Source organism: Lepus europaeus, chromosome 7 (genome assembly GCF_033115175.1).
Source record: "Lepus europaeus isolate LE1 chromosome 7, mLepTim1.pri, whole genome shotgun sequence".
In the NCBI taxonomy this organism is placed as follows: domain Eukaryota; kingdom Metazoa; phylum Chordata; class Mammalia; order Lagomorpha; family Leporidae; genus Lepus; species Lepus europaeus.
The window spans coordinates 59,016,496-59,038,035 of record NC_084833.1 but is presented as its reverse complement, the minus strand read 5'-3'; the positions used below and the strand labels follow the sequence as shown (position 1 = coordinate 59,038,035).

At 44.2% G+C, this 21,540-nt stretch overlaps 1 protein-coding gene across 1 annotated transcript in view; it reads left to right on the top strand.

Moving 5' to 3' along the window:
• Nucleotides 1-2,269: 2,269 nt before the first annotated feature.
• Nucleotides 2,270-21,540, top strand: part of DNHD1 (dynein heavy chain domain 1) — a 72,700-nt gene continuing 53,429 nt past the window's right edge. Inside the window, exons 1-7 of the mRNA XM_062196580.1 lie at nucleotides 2,270-2,514; nucleotides 3,083-3,159; nucleotides 3,410-4,244; nucleotides 8,272-8,448; nucleotides 12,499-12,702; nucleotides 12,781-12,891; nucleotides 13,890-14,046. Of these exons, the coding sequence (XP_062052564.1) occupies nucleotides 2,378-2,514; nucleotides 3,083-3,159; nucleotides 3,410-4,244; nucleotides 8,272-8,448; nucleotides 12,499-12,702; nucleotides 12,781-12,891; nucleotides 13,890-14,046 (1,698 nt within the window). The 5' untranslated portion in view covers nucleotides 2,270-2,377. The remainder of the gene's footprint in view (nucleotides 2,515-3,082; nucleotides 3,160-3,409; nucleotides 4,245-8,271; nucleotides 8,449-12,498; nucleotides 12,703-12,780; nucleotides 12,892-13,889; nucleotides 14,047-21,540) is intronic.

The window sequence follows — 21,540 nt, the reverse complement described above, 5'->3', positions numbered from 1 at the left end:
TGGAGAAAAATAATGCAGAGTAAGGAGGGTAAGGATTTTGAGAAGTGTTGCCATTTTCTATTGGGTGATTAAGGAAGGACTCACCTGTAAAGTAGGATTTAAACAAAGATTTGAAGTTAAAGAGTAATCCTTGTGGACATTTGAAAGAAGAGTGTTTACTCTTCAACTGCTGGTATAAGCCACTAGCATCCATTGTCCCTTTCTTCACTAATCCATGAATTTTATCTGAGTACATGACCACTGAAAACAAAGATCAAGGTTTCTTGTGGCTTCCCTTATAGCTTGGTGTGGCCATGTGATTGAATAATGGATGCAATTGTCAGGTTATGTCTTTAAAAAAAAAAAAAAAGAGGGAGAAGATGCATGGCTTCTCCTTTTTCTTTTCCTTATCTTAGTGGCTGGAGTGGGACAGAGCAGACATGATTGTGAATTCCTGGATCTTAAAAACAAGGACTATTTTCTTGGAAAAACTAGATCAACTAAAAAGATACCATATTAGTCCTGGGGTACTTAAACTTGGACAGTTACTTAAGAAAAAATAAGCTGCTTTCATCTTTATGCCATTGTATTTTTTTTTCATTATAGCCTCGTGTGATAGGTAGAATTTAAAATAATCCTTGAGATTTCCTGCCCCATGGTGTATACACTCTGTATATTCTCAAATCTGTAAATATGATAGATTTTACTGCTGTGGTTAGGTTGTATTATATGGCATAGTTGACCCTAAATAAAGGAAATGATCTGAGTGAGCCTGGCTTAACTATACAAGCCCTTTAAAAACAGGGAGTTTTCTGTAGCTGGTTATAGAGGAGGGTCTAAGAAAACTTTGAAATAGGAGAAGGATTTGAGACACTGTTGCTGTCCTGAAGATGGGGGGAGCATGTGCTGAGACCTGAGAGTGGCCTGTGTTGGATGGCCAGGAAGGAACAGGTACCTCAAGTCCTAGAGCTACTAGGGACAGAGTTCTGCCAATAAGAATGAACCTGGAAGTAGATCTCTTCCCTATAGCCTCTGTATGAGAATTCAGCCCAGTCAACACATTGATTTCAGGCTTATGATACTCTGAGCAAAGACCCCACCTAATCTGTGAGATTCTACTTTGGTCTTGTTTTTAAGTTGCTTAGTCTGTGGTAATTCGGTACAGGGATACAGAAAACTTACATGTTAGTGCAGGTTCTCCAAACAGAACCAATAGGCTGAGAAGTCTCACAATTTATTGTCAGTTTACTGGAGAACCAAGGAACCCATTCAGACCCAATTTGAATGCCTGACACCCAAGAGCATTGGTATCTGTGGACAGAAGATGGATATCTCAATCCAAAAAGCAAAAGCACCCTTCCTCTGCCATTTTGTTCTGTTCAAGCAATAGATTGCAAGATGCCCATCTACACTTTTGGGAACAATCTTCTTTACTCAGTCTATAGAAATTTCTCTCCAGAAATATCCTCACAGACACACATGGGAATAACTTCAGCAACTATGTGCACATCCCTTAGCCCAGTCAAGTTGACACTAAATCAGCCATCACAACTTTGTGTCTCCTGACAGATACACAAGCAGAGAGCACAGCATATATGGAAGGGTCCTAGGTGGGAGTATCCTTGACATGACTCAGCAGAGCCACAAAGCTATCAAATAGAAATTTGTAGGTCTTAGTTAGACATTGGCTTTTACCTGTGGGAATGAGATGAGAAAGCATTACTGAACTTTGAACAGAAGAGTGATAGGATCTGCCTATATTTGAAAAGGGTCATTGGTTGCTGTACAAAGAATAGATTATAGGGACATAGGTGGAAGCAGGAAAACCAGTTAGAAGGTCATGGAATAATCCGGGCGAGAAATGATGGCAGCTTAGACCAGGGCTGTAGCACTTAGGGTGGTGAGAAATAGTTGGATTCTGGATATATTTTGAAGATATGGCCAATAGAATTTCCTGAATGACTAGTTATGGGGTGTGTGTGTGTGAGAGAGAGAGAACTCCAAAGTTTTGGTCTGAGCAATCAGACTTGCCGTTTCCGGAGATGGAGAGGACAGTGAAAAGAGAAAGTTTCCTTTATGGGAGGGGATAGTTAGGAGCTTGGCTTTGCACACAAGTTTTCAAGTGTGAAATAATTATCAGATATCCAAGTGGAAACACTACAGAGGCAGTTGAATGCACAAATGTGGGCTTCTGAGGAGCGGTAGATCTGAACTTTTTTTCTGTTTTAATCATTGAGCTAAATTTTAAAAACCAGTCATCCCTATGCCTTCATCCCCTAACTAGATCTTGAGCCCCTTGAGATCAAAGGTTTTGTCTTACTCAGATTTAATTTTAGGAGGTGGGATGGGGTCCACGAATATCCTGGTGGAGTCTGGCATTAGCTTCAACACTCAGTGAATGGATAAAGTGGCACACGATGACACCTGCTTCCACGCCCTCGGGATTGCTATTCCTCGGAATCCACGTGTCATTCTTGTCCAGACCCAGCCAGGTCCTCTGCCAGTCTCCCCAACCCTGGCTTGTGGCTCCCTCAGGTTTGGCCCCAGTCCCACCCCTCCCTGCTCTGATCACGGTCCTCAGCCCCGCCCACACCTGACTTGGCCCCGCCTCCTTGGAGCTGCGGAGGCTCGGGCCTCCCAGCTTCTAGTAACCGTTCTAACAGCTGGGAGCGGATGGAGATGCGAGTGAGACCTCTGCCCAGGAAACGCGTCCCTTCATCCCCCAGGACCGGCTCTGGCCTCTGCTTCCAGGAGGACCCCGTCTCCCACGCTCCCACGGAGCCCTCCTCCTCCCCTGTCCCTCAGCCTGCTCCGTTGTCCCTTCTTCGTCTCCCCGACCCACATCCCCAGGTAGTTTGTTCTCCCGCGTCGGCTTCTCAGCTTTCTGTCCTCAAGACCTGCAGAGCCTGTGGGCGGAGACGTCCCAGGACTGAGCTTTGCCGCCTCTGAATCTACCGCGCCTTCCCCTTCATGTGATTCCCAGCTTCCACTCTGAGTGAGGGGCCCTGTGGGAGTGTCAGTTTACCTCACGTGATTACAGGTGCGTGTGCCACTGTCCGTATGTGGCTGTGTTTGACCCAGGTCCCTTCACTTCTCCAAGCAGGCGCTCCCCCGCAATGAAACCTCATCAGCGGACCTGGCTCTCTTCCCTTCCCTTGCCTCCTGTACGCCTTCAGCCAGGTGAGGGGAACAGGGTACTGAGAGGTGGGAAGGAACTCCTGTGCAAGAAGGTTCCTGCTTCTGACCTGGGGCTGCTTCTTTTCGGGGAGGCTCTGGAGAGGACTTAGGGCCTCAGGAAAAGCCCTCTGCTGCCATCCATTTCCCTGAGTCCCTTCCTCCCCGTTTCCCCCCAAGCCATTGACCCTGACCATCCCCATGCCCAAAGCCTGAGGGCCCTTCTCCTGCCCCTCTCTTGGACTGGATCCTGCAGGTGAGGCTCAGCCATCGAGAGCCTGGAACTGGCGGTTGAAGCCTGAGTTGTGGGCAAGGTCACTTCGACAGGAGTTGCGAGCCCAGCTCCTCTTGGTCACAGAGGAGAGGTGGGTAGGTTCGCCTCCTGGTGAAACATCATCTGATGCCCTTGAGTCTTGGCATTCCATCTGTGCCCTGGGCAGCAAAGGACAGCCTGGGGCCCATCAGAGAAAACAGAGGCAGTTCCTCAAGGCAGCGCCCGAGACAGAGCAGCCCACAGTGCTGGAACTCCTGCTAGCTGAGCTCAAAGCTCTGTTCTCAGCTGTGCTCCAGGATCACAGCCCCGCAGCTTGGTGCTACCTGCATGGAGTACTTGGTCTGCTGCCTCCGTATCGTGAGTTGCTCGCCGGTCACCTTGATTTGCTGCCCTTCCTGGAGCAGCTGTTCTGCTGGGCTCCCTGGGTCCAGTGCCATCTCCAGCTAGACCTGCTAACTGCCATAGACCAGGCCTTCCCCCCTGACAGCTCTTTGTTAGACAGTGCCTCCCATGTTGACTGCGGTCCCCAGAAGAAGTTCTATCATAAGCATCCCTGCCCAACCTGCCCTCTGGTGCAGGCCCGGTGGGGTGGGCAGCAAGTGAGGGATGACTCGGCCACCTGGCTGCGACCGCTGACATTGCCTGAACTACAGCACTGCTTGGGCATCGTTGGTGCTGAGGTGGCCCTAGAAGAGGCCCAGTGGCTGGATGGCCTTAGTCTCCTGCCCTTGGCACTGGCAACGGACATCCCTGTACAATATGAAAATGCTGGTACTGACAAAGCAGTGGAGGAACCTGTTGGAAGAAGAGAGATGAGGTAAGTGAGGGACTCCATCTGGGCTTTGGGCAAAGAAGGAAAAGAGCCAGTTGGTGGGTACCGATAGAGCCAGCTCCCAATTGGTCTTAGGGATTAGCCTGACCCCAAGCTAATTTTCATCTAGAAAATGAGCCTTTATTGTTAATCCCCATAGGTAAATGCAGGAATTAATGAGAATCAGAAGTCAGCCATTAGGAAACCACGTCTTCAGTAAACAACTTGACTTTCCAGTTTCCACACTTCTTTCTCACATAGTGCCAGAAGCCTCTTTCATTCTTTTTCTCCTTTGTTCGTAGCCACTTGACTTTTGTCTCTGTGCCTACCACGTATTGGGTCCTAGATGCTGGGTATAAAGTTCCTTCCCTCAGGATACTCCTAGCGAGTGCTGTGAGTAGCTTCCTACATGTCTGTGTGAGCTAATGTGGCTCAAAGGCAGAATAAAGTAGATGACACTACTGGATGGTATTCATCCTAACCCAATAGCTTTCTTTCTCTTTTCATTTCCAATATTCTGTTTATTTATTTGAAAAGCAGAGTTACGGCTATCAGTGCTCTCTTTAGGATTTCAGAATTCCTACAGAGCCCTCCTCTTCTGAGAGTTCTATATTTTTGGGATTTCTCCCCACCCTCTGGCATGATTTTCTAGGTGCTTTGTAGCTTGTCTATGACACATTTAAATCTGGAAAGTAGGCTAGTTTTACCTTTAATCAAACTTATCTTCCTCAGTTTTTGCTCTGAGGTTATGAATGAGTCAAGTTTTGCCCAAAGTCTTGGAGCCCTGTTAGGCAGGCTCCTGGGATGAGCCCTAGCAAATACTTTACCTTTTTTTTTGAGAGTTATTTATTTATTTATTTGAGAGAGAGAGAGAGAGAGAGAGAGAGAGAGAGAAAGCATCCTGAATCCAGTGGTTCACTACCCAGATGGCCAGAATGGCCAGGGCTGGGCTAGGCTAAAGCCAGAAACCAGGAGCTTCCAAGCCTGGGCCAAGCTGAAACCAGGAGCCAGGAGCTTCTTCTGGATCTCCAACATGAGTGGCAGAGCCCAAACACTTGGGTCATCTTCAACTGGTTTTCCCAGGCCATAAGCAGGGAGCTGGATAAGAAGTGGAGCAGTCAGGACTCAAACCCATGCCGACATGTGATGTTGGTATCACAGGTGGTAGTTTAACTTGCTATGCCACAGCACCACCCACACTTTTCCTTTTTCAAAGAGCTACCATGTGCCCTGAGTGCAGCTTCCTTTCCCGAGGGAACTTAACTGAAATAACAGTGGGCTGAGATGTTGGCAAAAATCAGATTGTCTGTGCTCTCTTTGAAAACGGTAGTAAATCTGAATATGAATTATTTTGCATTAAGTTTTCCCAGACTGGTTCCCTAGGCATTCAGATAGTTAATAAATATTGTTGGATACTTGTATCACTAATTGCTAGATGATGGAAATACAGATGTGAACTACACTCAGTCACTCAGTTCCTCATTTTGTAACCTTACAGTTTAGTTAAGGAGATATTAAAAACAAAACAAACGAAAAAACAAACAAACAAAAAAAAACACTGCCTTTGGCCTGGCTGCTTCTCTGGAGTGTGTTTGTGTACATATAGTTAGGGGAAAGCTTATCAGAGGAATTTCAATCTAGATTAGGTTAGCAAAATATCTTATAGATTAGGAGGTTAAATAAGAATTTCAAGGAAGAGGAAACAGTAATGTTAGATGCTACTGAGGCAAGTAAGAATCTTAAAAATGTCATGGGATTTAGCAACAAGGAATTGGCTGGTGAGAGCAGTTTCTGTAGTTTTGAGGGGAGGAAGCCAACTGTATATTTAAGAGTGAATGGAAGGGAGATGAAGTTGCTCAAATCACATTTTATTATTCTTTCATGAAGCTTGGCTTGAAAGGGAAAGACAGATAGTAAGACAGTAGCTTGAAAAAATTTTGATGTCTGGATGGAACTCATTTTTAAAGATAGGGAGATGTTTATAGTCCTTGAGGCAGTGCTTCAGGAGTAGGTATTCAATAAATAATTATCTGTAGACTGAATGAATAAATAGGCTAAGGAAAGAAGAGGAGATTAAAATACATCTTACAAAGGGGCTAAGGGATCCAGAGCACAGATGGAGGAATTAGCTTTGCAGAAAAGAAAGGATACTCTTGCCTATCAAATTGGGGGCCAGATAATGTGTGGGAAAGCAACTGAAGTTAAGAGAGTTAGTTCATGGCTTAGAACCTGAGTTTTCCCCCATGCAAGGGAGGAAGCAGAGAATGGTATCAAGTGAAGGGCTTGGTGGGGTGGACATGGGAAATTGAAAGAGGTAGCTTTGGGGCTAGTGCTGTGGTACAGTGGGTTAAAGCCCTGGCCTGAAGTGCTGGCATCCCATATGGATGCTGGTTCTAGTCCCAGCTGCTCCTCTTTCAATCCAGCTCTCTGCTATGGCCTGAGATAGCAGTAGAAGATGGCCCAAGTCCGTGGGCCCCTGTACCAACATGGGAGACCTGGAAGAAGCTCCTGGCTCCTAGCTCCGGATTGGCGCAGCTCCGGCAGTTGCGGCCAGTTGGAGAGTGAACCAGTGGATAGAAGGCCTCTCTTTCTGTCTCTATCTCTCTCTGTAACTCTCTTTCAAATAAATAAAATAAATCTTAAAAAAAAAAAGAAAGAAAGATGTAGTGTTCTGGGGAACTTGCGTTAAGCCATCAAAAAACAGAATATTCAGGCTGGCATTGTGGCATAGTGGGTAAAGCTGCTGCCAGCAGGGCCGGCATCCTATATGGTGCTGGTTGGAGTCCTGGCTGCTCCACTTCTGATCCAACTCTCTGCTGTGGCCTGGGGAAGCAGTAGAAGATGGCCCAAGTGCTTGGGCCCTTACACCTTCACAGGAGACCTGGAGGAAGCTCCTGGCTCCTGGCTTCAGACTGGCGCAACTCCATCTGTTGCCGCCACCTGGGGACTGAACCAGCAGATGGAAGATCTCTCTGTCACTGCCTCTGCCTCTGTATCTCTGCCTTTCAAATAAATAAATCTTTAAACAAAACAACAAAAAAATAGAATAATCTCCCAGATGAGACTGGATACCAGGGATCTACAGAGGAGCCAATATTCCTGGTTCTGTGATCTTCTGAATTTACTGTATTATGTAGGAATTTACTGAGGAAATAAGCATGTACTAGCAGTTACACCATTAGTATGTACTGGTCCAACATCTAGATCACAAATCCTATTTTTGATATGAACTCTAGAATAGGATTGTTATCCCTAGGGTAGAATGTTCTGCCGATCTAAGTTTTGGTCAATTAATTATACTTTGGTTAAATTTAAATAAAATCATTCCTAGGATTTTTTTTTTTTTTTTTGGTAAGGTCACTCCAAGCAAAATTATTCATCTAGGTAAGTCACTTCTGGGTTCTTATATAATGACTCTTCATACCAAATTTGCCAGCTGGTATGGTGGAAGAGTTAGAAGATGAGAGTACTGATGTAAGCTTAAGGAAGTTGAAGGATGGAAAGGAATGGGTATATGAAGCAAGAATTTGCATGATGGTGAGGGAAGAGCAAGAATGATTATGGGAGCAAGAGCAAGCATAGGAGGCACAGAGATCATGCAGAGTTGGAAAGCAGGTGTAATGAGAGTAAAGATAGGAAATCAGATGTAGAAAGGTAACATTGATGGGAAAAATCCAAGACTGTGATAAGTTGGGAAAAAGTAAGTCATCTCATTATTTGCACAAGTTTTATATAATACTGACTTCACAGTAATCACAATCCATACAGAATGATTCATTTATCAGAAAGCAAGAGGCTGTTCTTGCATTTGTCTATGTGAATATAGTTGCCTAACTGTTGTTGAATGGACTCTATTTGCTCATTATGTGTCATCTTTGTACATAAGTAGTAGACAGGGTCTGACAAAGCCTCATTGATGCTCCTCAGACACCTGATCTAAGCCCTCCTTTCACGGGCCAACAGTGGCAAGACCTACCTCCAGCTACCTGACCTCCTTACTCTACCTTTTCCTTCTTGATTTCTCGTTATATAGGTCTCATCTGGTCTATGAAGTTCCTATGGAGAAGACCTTCCCTCAAAAAAGCAGTGACTATTCCTTACCTAACATTTCTGTCCAGGGTAGAGAGGTGATAACTATTCTAAAGACAGAGAGATACCTGAAGAAGATCCACTTCCTCTATCTCAATGTGGCTCCCAACCGCTACTTTAGGTAAGAGACTAAGTCCAGACCTCTTCTGCATGTCCCATTCCCCAGTTTCCTTCCATGGTAGTTCTTTCCTCATCTTTCTACCCGTGCCTACCCCTTCCCCTGTCCCTCCTCCACATACTCCTCCTTTGTCTCTGATTTCTGCCTCCTTTCTCTCCTCTCTGCTGTCTGCTTCCTCTTCTCTTTGCTCTCATAGCCTTTTGGCTTAGTCATCCTTTTCACACTGTTCACTGTTTCGTCTTTATTCTAGAATGATAGAAACATTTGGTCATAGCCTCAGAAGTGAATTTAATGGTGATCTCTTTCAACTCCAATACAAGAATCAGGTGTTTAAATCTTCGTAGTATCAGGGAAGCTTGTTTCCCTGAAGATATTCTATTTCTTAGACTGCATTAAAATCTATTTTTATTTTTTTAATTTTTTAAAAGATTTATTTTATTTACTTAAAAGAGTTAGAGAGAGAGGTAGAGACAGAGAGAGGGGTCTTCCATCTGATGGTTCACTCCTTAGATGGCCACAACAGCCGAAGCTGTGCCGATCCGAAGCCAGGTTCCAGGAGCCTCTTCCAGGTCTCCTATGTGGGAATAGGGGCCCAAGGATCTGGGCCATCTTCTACTGCCATCCCAGGCCATAGCAGAGAGCTGGACCAGAAGAGGAGTGGCCGGGACTTGAACTGGCACCCATATGGATTGCTGGCATTTCAGGCCACAGCTTTAACCCGCTGCGCCACAGCACCAGCCCCGAAAATCTATTTTTAACGTCTACCACCTGGTCCTAGTATTATCACTGGGACTTTAAAAATAAGGTTTATCACTGGGACTTTAAAAATAAATTTCATACAATCCAAGAGACATTTGTTTCACTGTCTCCTATTAGCTAAAAATTTAATTTTAAAAGCCCTTTTCAAGACTTACCACTTCCCAGAAATAATACTAATGGTTACCATTATTCAAGATTTTCTACATACCAGCCATTTGCTAATGAAAACCAGACATATATTATTTAATCTCCTTCTACCAGTAGTTGCTGTTATTTTTGCATATAAAATAAGTAGACTAAGGTATGGAATGGTTAAATAACTTTTTAAAAAAGATTTATTTATTTATTTGAAATGCAGAATTAGAAAAGGAGAGAGGGAGGAAGGAAAGGAGAGAGGGAGGGAGGGAGGGAGGGAGGGAAGGAAGGAAGGAAGGAAGGAAGGAAGGGAGGGAGGGAGGGAGGGAGGGAAGAAAAGATCTTCCCTCCCCTGGGTCACTCCCCAAATGGCTGTAATGGCTGGGGCTGGGCCAGGCTGAAACCAGGAGCCTGGAAACTCTATTTGGGTCTCCCATGTGGGTGGCAGGGGTCTAAGCATTTGGTACATGTTCTGCTGCCTTCCCAGGCACATTATCAGGGAGGTTGATTGGAAGTGGAACAGCTCATATGGGATGCCAGCATCACAGGCAGCACCTTAACCTGCTGTGCCACAATGCCAACTCCAGGTTAAATAACTTGGTCTTCTATCCGCTGGCTCACTCCCTACATGGCTGCAATAGACAGAGCTAGGCTGGTACAAAGCCAGGAACCAGGTTCTCCAGGTTTCCCACATGGGTGCAGGGGCCTAAGTACTTGGGCTATCCTCTGCTGCTTTCCCAGGTAATTAGCAGGGAGCTGGAAGGAGGTAGAACAGCCAGGACTCAAACTGGTGCCCATATAGAATAGTAGCACTGCAGGCGGTGGCCCAACCTGTTATGCCGTAATGCTGGACCTCAGATTTGTTTTTAAATCCTGTATCTTCTCTACTTTATTCATTTATTTGGAAGACAGAGTTAGAGACAGAAAGCTATGTGGTCCATTGGTTAAGGGAGGTGGTTTGAGTCAGGAAGATTTTTTTTTTCCAATTTTTTTTTAAAAAAATTATCTGTTTAAAAGGCAGAGTTAGAGAGGATGAGACAGAGATATCTTCCATCTGATAGTTCAACCTGCAATGGCTGCAACAGCCAGGGCTGGGCCAGGTCAAAGCCAGAAGCCAGGAAATTTATCCATGTCCCATGTGGGTGCAGGGACCCAAGGACTTGGGCTATTTTCTGCTGCTTTCCCAAGTGTATTAGCAGGGAACTGGATCAGAAGTGGTGCAGCCGGTCTCCAACCAGCTCCCATATAGAATAGCAGCACTGCAGGCTGCAGCTTAACCTGCTACACCAGTGTTGGTCCCCTTGGGCAAAGTTTTAATGTTCTTTGTTTTAGTATTCTCACCTATAATTTGGGGATAATAGTACTTGAGAAGGCCTAGTAACTCTGTCAGAAAAGAAATAAAGCTTTTATATGACTTAATGAGTCCATTCTGGTATCTATTTAAGTCTTACATCAGTTAATCATGTAGTCCAGAAAGCTGAGAAAGATAAAAGATAGAGGAAGGACATTTTATCTCTTAGGCATTATAGACATGAGACCTAGGACACAACTTTTAAAGGGCTTAAACATATATTTAATGCTAAAAATAGTGCTGGTTCTAGGGCTGGCGTTGTGGCACAGCAGGTTAAGCTGCTGCCAGCAATGTTGGTAGCTCCTATAGGTGCCCATTTCAGACCCAGCAGCTCTACTTCCCAACCAGCTCCTTGCTAATGTGCCTGGGAAAGCAGTGGAAAATGGCATAAGTCTTTGGGTCCCTGTGCCCATGCAGGCGACCCAGATGAAGTTCCTAGCTCCTGAATTTAGTTTGGCCTAGCCCTTGTTGTTGCTGCTATTTGTGGAGTGAACCAGAAGATGGGTGATATCTCTTCCCCTACTCTGTAACTCTGCCTGTCAAATAAATAAATACATCTTCTTAAAAATAACTAGTTTAGAGTTATGAAAATTACAAAATAAAAATACATTCTTTATTAAATGTTACCAAATATAGCATTATGTTAACTGGTCCACTGGAATTAGTTACAACTATTATGTAGCTACATATAAATTGCATTTGATGTAGAGTGCAGTTGCATTTTCTGAAGGCAGAGAACCCAAGGTCTGTTTGGACTGTGAAATTGCTCTGGCAGGGTAGGGTGCAGTTTTCATCTTTGTTCGTCTGTTTCTAGTTTTCTAGTCTCCCCCATTTTTCTCAATCTCAATTATTGCAAACAGTATTCTCTGGTTATCTCTGCATGCTTTTTTTTGTTACCTAGTTCTATATGTACCTTGTCATTTCTAAGGCGAGCAATCTTTTTACAAGTTAACATCTCCAAGATTGCACTATGCATTACAAAATTGATGAAGTGTCATATGGGAAGCACTTTTTTAATCTTAATGTTTCATAAAATAAGGCTGTAGCTGACTTTTGATGGGGTGTGAGATGTCTGGGTTTGGATATAGGAATTTCTTGGAAGTGGGCAGGTGCCGTTTTCTTTGCTCCCGTCTATCATTGGCTTCAATTTATGTGTGCCATCTTTCTAGTTTGAAAATCATTCTGCTCTCTTTCTCCTCTTTACACATTCTGCTTTCCTTTCTGCTTCTTTTCCATCCTCCCCCATCCTTCTGTTTTTTATTTTATTTTTTATAGAAAGCTTTTATTTAATAATTATAAATTTCATAGGTACAACTTTGGGATTATAATGGTTCTTCCCCCCATACCCACCCTCCAGCCCCTAAACCATCCCACCTCCTACTCCTTCTCCCATCCTGTTCTTCAGTAAGATTCATTTTTAATTATCTTTATATACAGATGATCAACTCTATAATAAGTAAAGATTTCAACAGTTTGCACCCACACAGACACACAAAGTACTGTTTGAAGACTAGTTTTACCGTTAATTCGCATAGTACAATACATTAAGGACAGAGGTCCTATATGGGGAGCAAGTGCAAATGACTTCTGTTGTTGATTTAACAATTGACACTCTTATCTATGACATCAGTGATCACCCAAGGCTCTTGTCATGAGCTGCCAAGGCTATAGAAGCCTCTTGAGTCCACAAACTCTGACATTATTTAGACAGGGCCATAATCAAAGTGGAAGTTCTCTCTTCCCTTCCGAGAAAGGTACCCCCTTTGCCCATTCTTCTCTTATCCACTGATCAAAGCTCTTTTTTAAAGGCCCTACAGCCTGAAGGTGGTGCCCCCAAACAAGGTGAATCCTGAGCACTACATCTTCTCTCCCTTTGGGATCCTGCACATACACCCCTTGGAGGGCAATGAGGCGATGACACTGGGTACCTGGCACCGCCACTCTGTTCTCTGGCAACAGCTCCAGTTCATTCCATTCTTTAAGTATTGCCTCTTACGCAAGGCCTTGGCCAGGTAAGTGATAATGGGAATGGGATTCATGGGGAAATGGGTGAGAGAAGCAGCATATTATCACTAACCTTTAACTTGTAGTTGGAAAAAGAATGTGAGGTTGCAGGAGCTACATCGACTCCAGGGTGTCATAGGGAATCATCTTCTCTCAGCTGTGCCCCACTTTGGAGCTGGGCTGCTCAACATTAACAGGTGAGGTCTTAAAAACACAATTTTAATGAATTTTTAAAAAAAGATTTATTTATTTATTTGAAAGAGTTACACAGAGAGAGAAGGAGAGATAGAAAAAGAGGTCTTCCATCTGCTGGTTCACTCCCTAGTTGGCCGCAATGGGTGGAGCTATGCCAATCCAAAGCCAGGAGCCAGGAGCCCCCTCCACGTCTCCCATGGGGGTGCAGGGGCCAAGGACTTGGGCCATCTTCTACTGCTTTCCCAGGCCATAGCAGAGAGCTGGATTAGAAGTGGAGCAGCCGGGACTTGCACTGGCGCCTATATGGGATGCTGATACTTCAGGCCAGGACATTAACCCGCTGTGCCACAGTGCCGGCCCCCAGATCTGAATTTATAGCCTTTGTACTAGCAAGGGACTTTACTTTGAAGCCTCAGTTTCCTGATCTGCAAACTAAGATAAAGATTTTACTACAAAGCTGAAATGAGAATTATAAGTGCTATATTAAAGTGCTACGTTCAGTGCCTCCTAGTGGTCTTACTGGGAATCTTTCACCTTTTTTGAGAATATTTAGAGATATGGAGTTCTCTGGGAAGCAGGGAGTAGTGGATATAACAGAAGGCTTCTTCAAGGATGGTCAACCCATGGAAGTTGCAGTTTCATTATCTTTGACCCTAGAACTCACCTGTCTATCTAGACTTCTAGGATCCTCAGCCTTCCCTATTCCAAGGAAGAAGCCCCTGCAGTCTTTCCCTGCAGTCAGTTGTTGGGTCTTATTTGACCTCGTCTGACAGAGAGGTCAGTAGGTATAAACATTTGCACATACCCTAAGCCTTTCCCAAAGAGTTCCCCAGCCGACAACTTTAAGAGGAAGGTATCACTGTTGGTCACTGGGAATATTAAAATCTTTGTGAACATTTGCTCAATCTGAGGTGAGCTGGGCTAGGAAGGGGTCAGAATTGTAGTTTAAGTTTAGGAGTACTGGGATTCCAGCTCTGACCAACTTGGCCCTTGATTCCAGACTTTTACAAGAGCTACACTCTGTGTCCTGGCTGCCTCAGGAGCCAGACGTGTGCTATGAGCTTACCGACCTGCAGAAGGCTCTAGCCAAGCAGAACCACAAGGCTCTACGGCTGCTGTGCCACTGCCTGAAGCTTTGTTCATCTATTCTTCATCTGGTAAGAGGCTTCAATTTATTGTGTACCTTTTCTCCAAGCTGAGCTCCCCAGAGTTCAGGCTTCCTCTTAGTTAAGTTCTTCCTGGGATCTCTTGTGTGTCCTGGACTCTGCAGTTGGATAAGAGCCATTGCCCTGGCCAACAACAGCAGTTTCTGCACTGTAGTAATGGATCAATAGCAAGAGGACAGAGGCATGGACTTAAACGTCCCCTCAGGGTTTGTCCTGGCCTAGGAGCAGCGAGGAGAAGGACCCTAACAATGTCTATTTTGTCACTTCCTTGTGCTGACTTTAGAGAATTAGGGCATTAGGGAATTTAAGAAATGGAATCCTGATCTTTCATGCTTCTGGGCTTACCTTTGTACCTATCTTAAGCTGTTGGCAGGTCACTGTGACTGGTAGAAGCATGAGACCATAGAGTCCTTCCTAATTATGTCTACTTTTCATCGGTGGTGCACGCCCTCTACCTAGGGCCTTGGAGGACGCTGCTGTGTACTTGTCTTTTGCCCGGTGGGCTGTTATCATGGTTTGTTGTCAAGTGGGGCTGGATAGTCATACAGTTCTCTAGCTAATCATCATGTGTGGATAGTGCAGATGTGAGAGAAGGGGCTCACTTCAATTTTGTGAAAATAAGAACTAATCTGAAGGAGGAGCACCTTGTCTGGCTCGTTCCAGGCCTGGGGTTCTGCGTGTTGCCCTAAACTTTATCAGAGAAGATTAATTACTAAGGACAGAACTCTGCAGTCTCAAAGATAGCCTTGACTGCAGGAAATTTCTGTTCCTAGAAGGAAGCAGTGTCAAATATGGATTGCTCTTGCTCAAAATCTTAAATGTTTATAAAACTTGTAAGAAAAGCATTTTCACAAAATTTTAAATAATAAAAAATCCTTTTTTCTCTAAGAATTACCTATCTTCCTTACCTATCTTCTATGTTTATCATAGAATAGCCTTTATCCTTTTCTATATTTGCTCTCACCTTTTAAAACGCCATATAGCTACCTGCTCCCCATGGTAGAATTTAACCTCCACATCTTTGCTTTCCTCTCTGAAGTATCTGAGGAATCTAGAACAGTCTTTATAGAAAAATGTTCAATAATACCTCCACAGAGTTTAAGACTTTGAACTTAATGGTGCCCCTGCATGTTTTATGAGTTTGTACTAATTAGACCCTATCAGGGATTTTTTTTTTTTTTTGGATGATTTAGAAGAGTGACCGAAGAGGAAAATTCAATCTATTTTCAGGAGGTAAGGGGAAAGAGGGCCAATGGCATCAGCAGCATTAGGATCCTAGAGCCATGGTGTAGGAGTAAATAGGAGCAACAGCCTTCAGATCCCCAGATGTCAAGTGGCTGGACCTGCCATTGTCCAGTCTGAATTTGGCAGGAGATGGGGTAAGCTGCTCCACAGCCTTTCTCTACCTCCCAGTTCCTAAATCTTACGTTTGTATTTCATATTATGAAAACTGTAGTTAACTTTTTATATTAAGGTATAATTTCTCTTTTTAAATTTTATTTATTTTTATTTATTTGAAAATCAGAGTTATAGAGAGGCAGAGGCAGAGAGAGAGAGAGAGAGAGAGAGATCTTCCATCCATTCGTTCCCTCCCCAAATGGCCATAGTGCTGGAGCTGGGCTGATCAGAAGCCAGGAGCCAAGAACTTTTTTCTGGTCTCCCATGTGAGCACAGGGGCCCAGGACTTGGGCCATCTTCTACTGCTTTCCCAGACCATAGCAGAGAGCTGGATTGGAAGTGGAGCATATGGGATGCTGGCACTGAAGGTGGCAGCTTTACCCACTACGCCACAGCATCAGCCCAAGGTATAATTTCATGTAGTAGAATAGTTTGATGTTTTTTTTCCATTTGTACACATCCATGTAATCATACCCATATTAAGATAGAGAACATGGGCCCAGGACTGTGGTACAGTGGGTAAAGCCACTACTTGCAGTGTTGGCATCCATTATCGATGTGGGTTCATATCCTGGCTGCTCAACTTCTGATCCAGCTCCCTGCTGATGTGCCTGAGAAAGCAGCAGAGGATGGCTCAAGTCCTTGGGCCCCTGAACCCACAAGGGAGGCCCAGAAGAAACTCCTGGCTCCTGGCTTTGGACCAGCCCAACTCTGGCTATTGTGGCCATTTGGGGAGTGAACCAGCAGGTGGAAGATTTCTGTCTCTCCCCATCTGTTTCGCTGTAACTCTGACTTTCAAATAAATAAATAAATCTTTATTTTTTTTAAAGGTATATTTATTTATTTGTGAGGTAGAGTTACAGACAGTGAGAGGGAGAGACAGAGAGAAAGGTCTTCCTTCCACTGGTTCACTCCCCAAATGGCCGCAATGGCCGGAGCTGTGCCGATCTGAAGCCAGGAGCCAGGAGCTTCTTCCCGGTCTCCCATGTGGGTACAGGGACCCACGCACTTGGGCCATCCTCTTCCATCCTCCCAGGCCATAGCAGAGAGCTAGACTGGAAGAGGAGCAGCCGGGACTAGCACCAAGGCTACATGGGATACTGGTGCCGCGGGCAGAGGATTAACCTGTGCCATGGTGACAGCCCTAATAAATATATCTTTAAAAAGAGAGAGAGGGAGAACATTTCCAGCACCTCAGCAAGTTTCTTGGTGTTTTTCTTGTTAATAATCCCCCAAAGGTAACAACTATTATAACTTCTGTCACCATGGATTAGTTTTGTCTGACTTTTTGAATTTCATATAAATGGAATTGGATGGTATGTGTTGTTTTTTGTCTGACATTTTGCATTAACATTATGTTTGTAAGATTGATCAGTAACATTTGAGGTAGCATTGGTTCACTCTTATTGTATTGCTGTAACCAAATTCTCAGTCCTTTTCAATGGTGCTGAATCACAGCTACATGGACAATGTTTGGAGATAAAGGAAAGAGAAAGTTCAGCCAATGGATAGGTGCGGAGGTAGCAGATCATGTCTGAAGAACTATCACGCTCCTGAATAAGGGTGTTCTGGTTTGTTTTTTGTTTTTTGTTTTTTGTTTTTTTTTTTTTTGACAGGCAGAGTAAATGAGAGAGAGACAGAGAGAAAGGTCTTCCCTTTGTTGGCTCACTCCCAAAATGGCCATCACAACCGGCTCCTGCGCGCATCCGGAGCCAGGTGCCTCCTCCTGGTCTTCCATGCAGGTGCAGGGCCCAAGCACCTGGACCATCCTCCACTGCCTTCCCGGGCCACAGCAGAGAGCTAGACTGGAAGAGAGCAACCGGGACAGAATCCGGCACCCCAACCAGGACTAGAAACCTATGTGCCGGCACCGCAGATGGAGAACTAGCCTAGTGAGCCATGGCGCTGGCCACTCTGGGGTTTTTAAGGCTACGAGGAAGGGAAAGTCAGGAATAAGGGGAACAAAGGATAGGGACAGCTGTGTGCTGGCCTCCAGCCCGGGAGTAAGGGGCTGGTTGGAGTCATGGTGGTTATTTGATCCAGTACATATTCAGCTTGTGTCCAAGTTCCTGAATGGTCAGCAATGCTATACTCTTCAGGGAATTTTTATGATGGCCACGTGAGCTTCAGTGCTTCCTGCTCACAGCCTGGAATTCTCCTGATCAGACCTGGATGTCCCTTAACAAATCCCCTTGAAACAATACCAGTCAGCAAGGTGATACCTGTTGGAGAAGCCAATGACCTTGAGTCTTGTGGTTAGAACCTTATAGGGCAGACTGCATCAGTCCTTCAATTCAGTGCTTTCAAGACAGGACTAAGTCACTCTAAGCTAAGTGAGGGAGGTTAGCACAAGGGGGCCTGATACTATCTAGCAACTGCATTGGGGGTACTTTTGAGGGGCTTAGTTTCATTGCTATGTAATATTTCAGTATATGAGTGTACCATAATTTGTATATTTATTTTCCTATTGATGAACATTTGGGTTAGTTTCAGCTTTTCACTGTTATGAATAATACTGCTATGAAAATTCTTTTACATGTTTTTTGATGAACATAAATACTCATTTATTTGGTATATATTCCAGGAATTAAATTTCTGGAATAGAGCATATATGTGTTTTGTAGTGCCAAGCAGTCTTCCAGTTTACATTCTTATCAAAATTTTAGATTTCTAGTTACCTGACAGTCTCACCAATACTTAGTTTTGTCAGGGTTTTTAGTTTTGTCCAAACTGGTAGCTATACATGGTATCTCACTGTGGCTTTAGTTTGCATTTCTATGATGTTGAGCATCTTTTCATGTATAATAAGGGTGCTTCAAATAGTTTATGGAAAATGAAATTAAAAGGTAACATGGGAGATGGGTACATGGCCTAGCAGTTAAGCCACTTGTTGCAATGCCTACATACCATATTGTGATTAGTCAGGATTTGAGTCCTGGCTCTGTTCCTGATTCCAGCTTCCTGCTAATGTAAATTGTAGGAGGCAGCAGGTGATGGCTCATGTGGTTGGGTCCTTGCCACTCATGTGGAAGACGTGGATTGAATTTCTAGCTTCAGTGCTAGAATGCTTGAATGCTTCAGCCTAGGCATTTGGGGAATGAACCAACAGATAGATGCCCTCTTTGTTTATCTGTCTGTCTGTCTCTCTGCCTCTTGAAATTTGTAACAGTAAAGATAATACACATTTTCCATGAACCTTTTGAAGCACCTTGGATATATTAGATGCATTCTGTACTGTGAAATGTCCAAGGCTCTTGTTCATTTTTGTGGGTTGTCTGTTTCTTTTCTTATTAATTTGTAGGAGTTTGTGAAATAATCAGAAAAATATAATTTTTGTTCCCTTTATCTTGTTCCTGACATGGAGCTCCTAAAACCCTTGTAAATGCAGGCAGTAGGAGAATCTTTTATTCTTTTTTTTTTTTTTGAGATTTATTTATTCCTTTGAAGTCAGAGCTTCAGAGAGAGAGAGAGAGAGAGAGAGAGAGAGATCTTCCATCCACTGGTTCACTTGCCACATGGCCACAGTATCCAGGGCTGAGCCAGGAGCTTCGTCCGGGTCCCACATTTGGATGGCAGGGGCCCAAGCACTTGGGGCCAACTTCTGTTCCTTTTCCCAGGCCATTAGCAGGGAACTGGTGTTGTGTCCTGATTCCCAAATAATACACGAATGGCAGTCACGGATGCAAAAAACAGAGGATTTGTTCCAGCCGACTGGGGCCTTTACCCACATACATAGCAGTACTGCAGTGTCAAGGCAAAAGACCCCCTCTCCCCTTGCCCCAGCAACTTTATACTCTTTAATAAACAAGTACATACGTCACCACACACGTAGGCTACTTCCTTATTCTGTATGTGGCAACTACCTAAATCTGTGCATCTCATTGGTGTATTTCAAATGTAAAGGGCTATACGTCACACAAGGGAATTGGCAGGAAACACAAGGGAAGTGGTGGGAAGGAACAGGCCGTAAATTCCAGGAATTGTTTGCTGGGCCAAGAATGGGGCCTATCTCTTTTCTGACCTCTTTTCTGACCTGAAATGAAGCCTGTCATGGAGGAGCATCGGCTCTCTCTCCGAGTGCTTTGTATCTAGCTATTAAGCAAGCTACGTAGTACAGAAGCGAAAAGCAGTTAATTAGTCCCTACTCTACGCTGGTTTAGAGGTCGGGTAGCCAGGACACAAGCTGGTGTCCATATGGGATGCCAGCATCACAGACGGCAGCCTTACCTGCTACTCCACGATGCCTGCCCCAGAATCTTTTATTCTAATATTTGTTCTTTGCTTCTGGTTCCTGACACATAGCTCCTAAGACACTTGTGATTTCCTGAGTGACAGGAGAGCCTGACACAGTGCTCCTGCATCTCCTAGAATTCCATAGCCAGGAGGGGGATATTTTGTATTCTAAAAAGGTGACTGTTGATGGACTTCAGGATAGTCTCAGGGTAGAGGCTATTTGTCAGGGGGAACTAACCATGCAATTAAAGTTTGAACTTTGAGTTCCATCCCTTCCACCACCACTAGGGAGTGCTGAAGGTTGAGCTAATCACAAATGGACAGTGATTGAATTGATCATGCTTATGTGGAGAGACCTCCATGAAAACCCAAAAGGATTGGGTTTAGAGAATTTCCAAGGTGGCAAACATACTTACCTACTGGGATACTGGTTTATGCTAGCTCCAGAAGAACAATAGCTCTTGTGCTCTGTATCCTTTGAGATCTCACCCTGTGTCTCTTCATCTGTATCCTTTGTTAATTAACTGGCAAATGTGAGTTCCTTGTTTTGAGAACTGCTCTAGCAAATTTGTCAGATGTGTGGAGGGAATCATCAGACCCTCTGATCTGTAGCCTATTGGTCAGAAATATAGGTAATATATTAGGTTGGAATGTTTGTTCCCTTCAAAACCCATGCTGAAATTTGATTGGCACTGTGGTAGTGTTAGGAGATGGGAACTCTGGGAAGTTTGGGCTTTGCCCTCACGGGTGGAATTAATGCTACTATGCAAGGGCCAGCTCAGCCTTCCTTTGCTTCTTTATCCTTCACCCTCCCCGACTTGAGGACATGACACTTTTCTTATTCAGAGGTTTCAACGAGGACATCCTCAGCAGACCTTGGATTTCTCAGCCTCCAGAACTGGGAGAAGATGAATTTCTGTTCTTTATAATTGCTCAGCCTCAGGTATTCTGTTATAGGGATGCAAATGAACTCAAACAATACGTATAACCTACTACCTGTAACTGGTGTTTCAAGTGTGGGACAAGCATTCAACTTGCAGGATCTGTTGCTACCTCTAGGTAGATCGTGTCAAAGTTGAGTGACATTTTTTATGAGTCGGTATCTGCTGAAGAATTGCTTGTGAATGGGGTGGGAGTAAATCCTCACATCTAATGTCAGTTGTGCTGTATTAAATGATGTATGTGAGAGTAAGGAAAACACTGTGGGAGACAGCAGATGACAGCTGTATCCGTCAGGGTTCTGCAGAGGCAGAACTTTTACTAACTTTTACTAACTGTATCCGTCAGGGTTCTGCAGAGGCAGAACCAATGTAAGCACACAGATGCATGAGAGGGAACTCGCTGTGGGGTTTGGCTCACTCAAGGACGGAGGCTGACAAGTCCCACGATCAGCCGTCAACTGCTGGATTAGAAGGTGAAGTGGGATTCCATACCAGGCACTCTGATGAAAGATGTGGGCATCCCCAGGGGCAGCTTAACAATAAGTTTAATCAACCCCATTGTACCACAGTCCCTACCCTAGATTTTTATTTCCTTGAAATTCATTTTATCAATCTTTCTTGATTAATGCCTCCCCATCCCCAACTTTATTGAGCCCTTTGAGTCCTGGTTTAAGACATCTTTGCCTACCCCAGTGTCATGTAAATATTTTCTTAGGTTTTATTCTAGAAATTTTATTACTGTATCTTTCAAATTTAGGTCTATGATACATTTTAAGTTAACTTCCATCTGTGATATAAGTTAAGAGTCAAAGTTTATTTTCCCATTTATTGTTTGGACTATCCTTTTCCCACTTAATAATAGTGGTATCTTCTTATATCAAGTAATTGTATCCTTGTGGTTCTGTTTCTATAC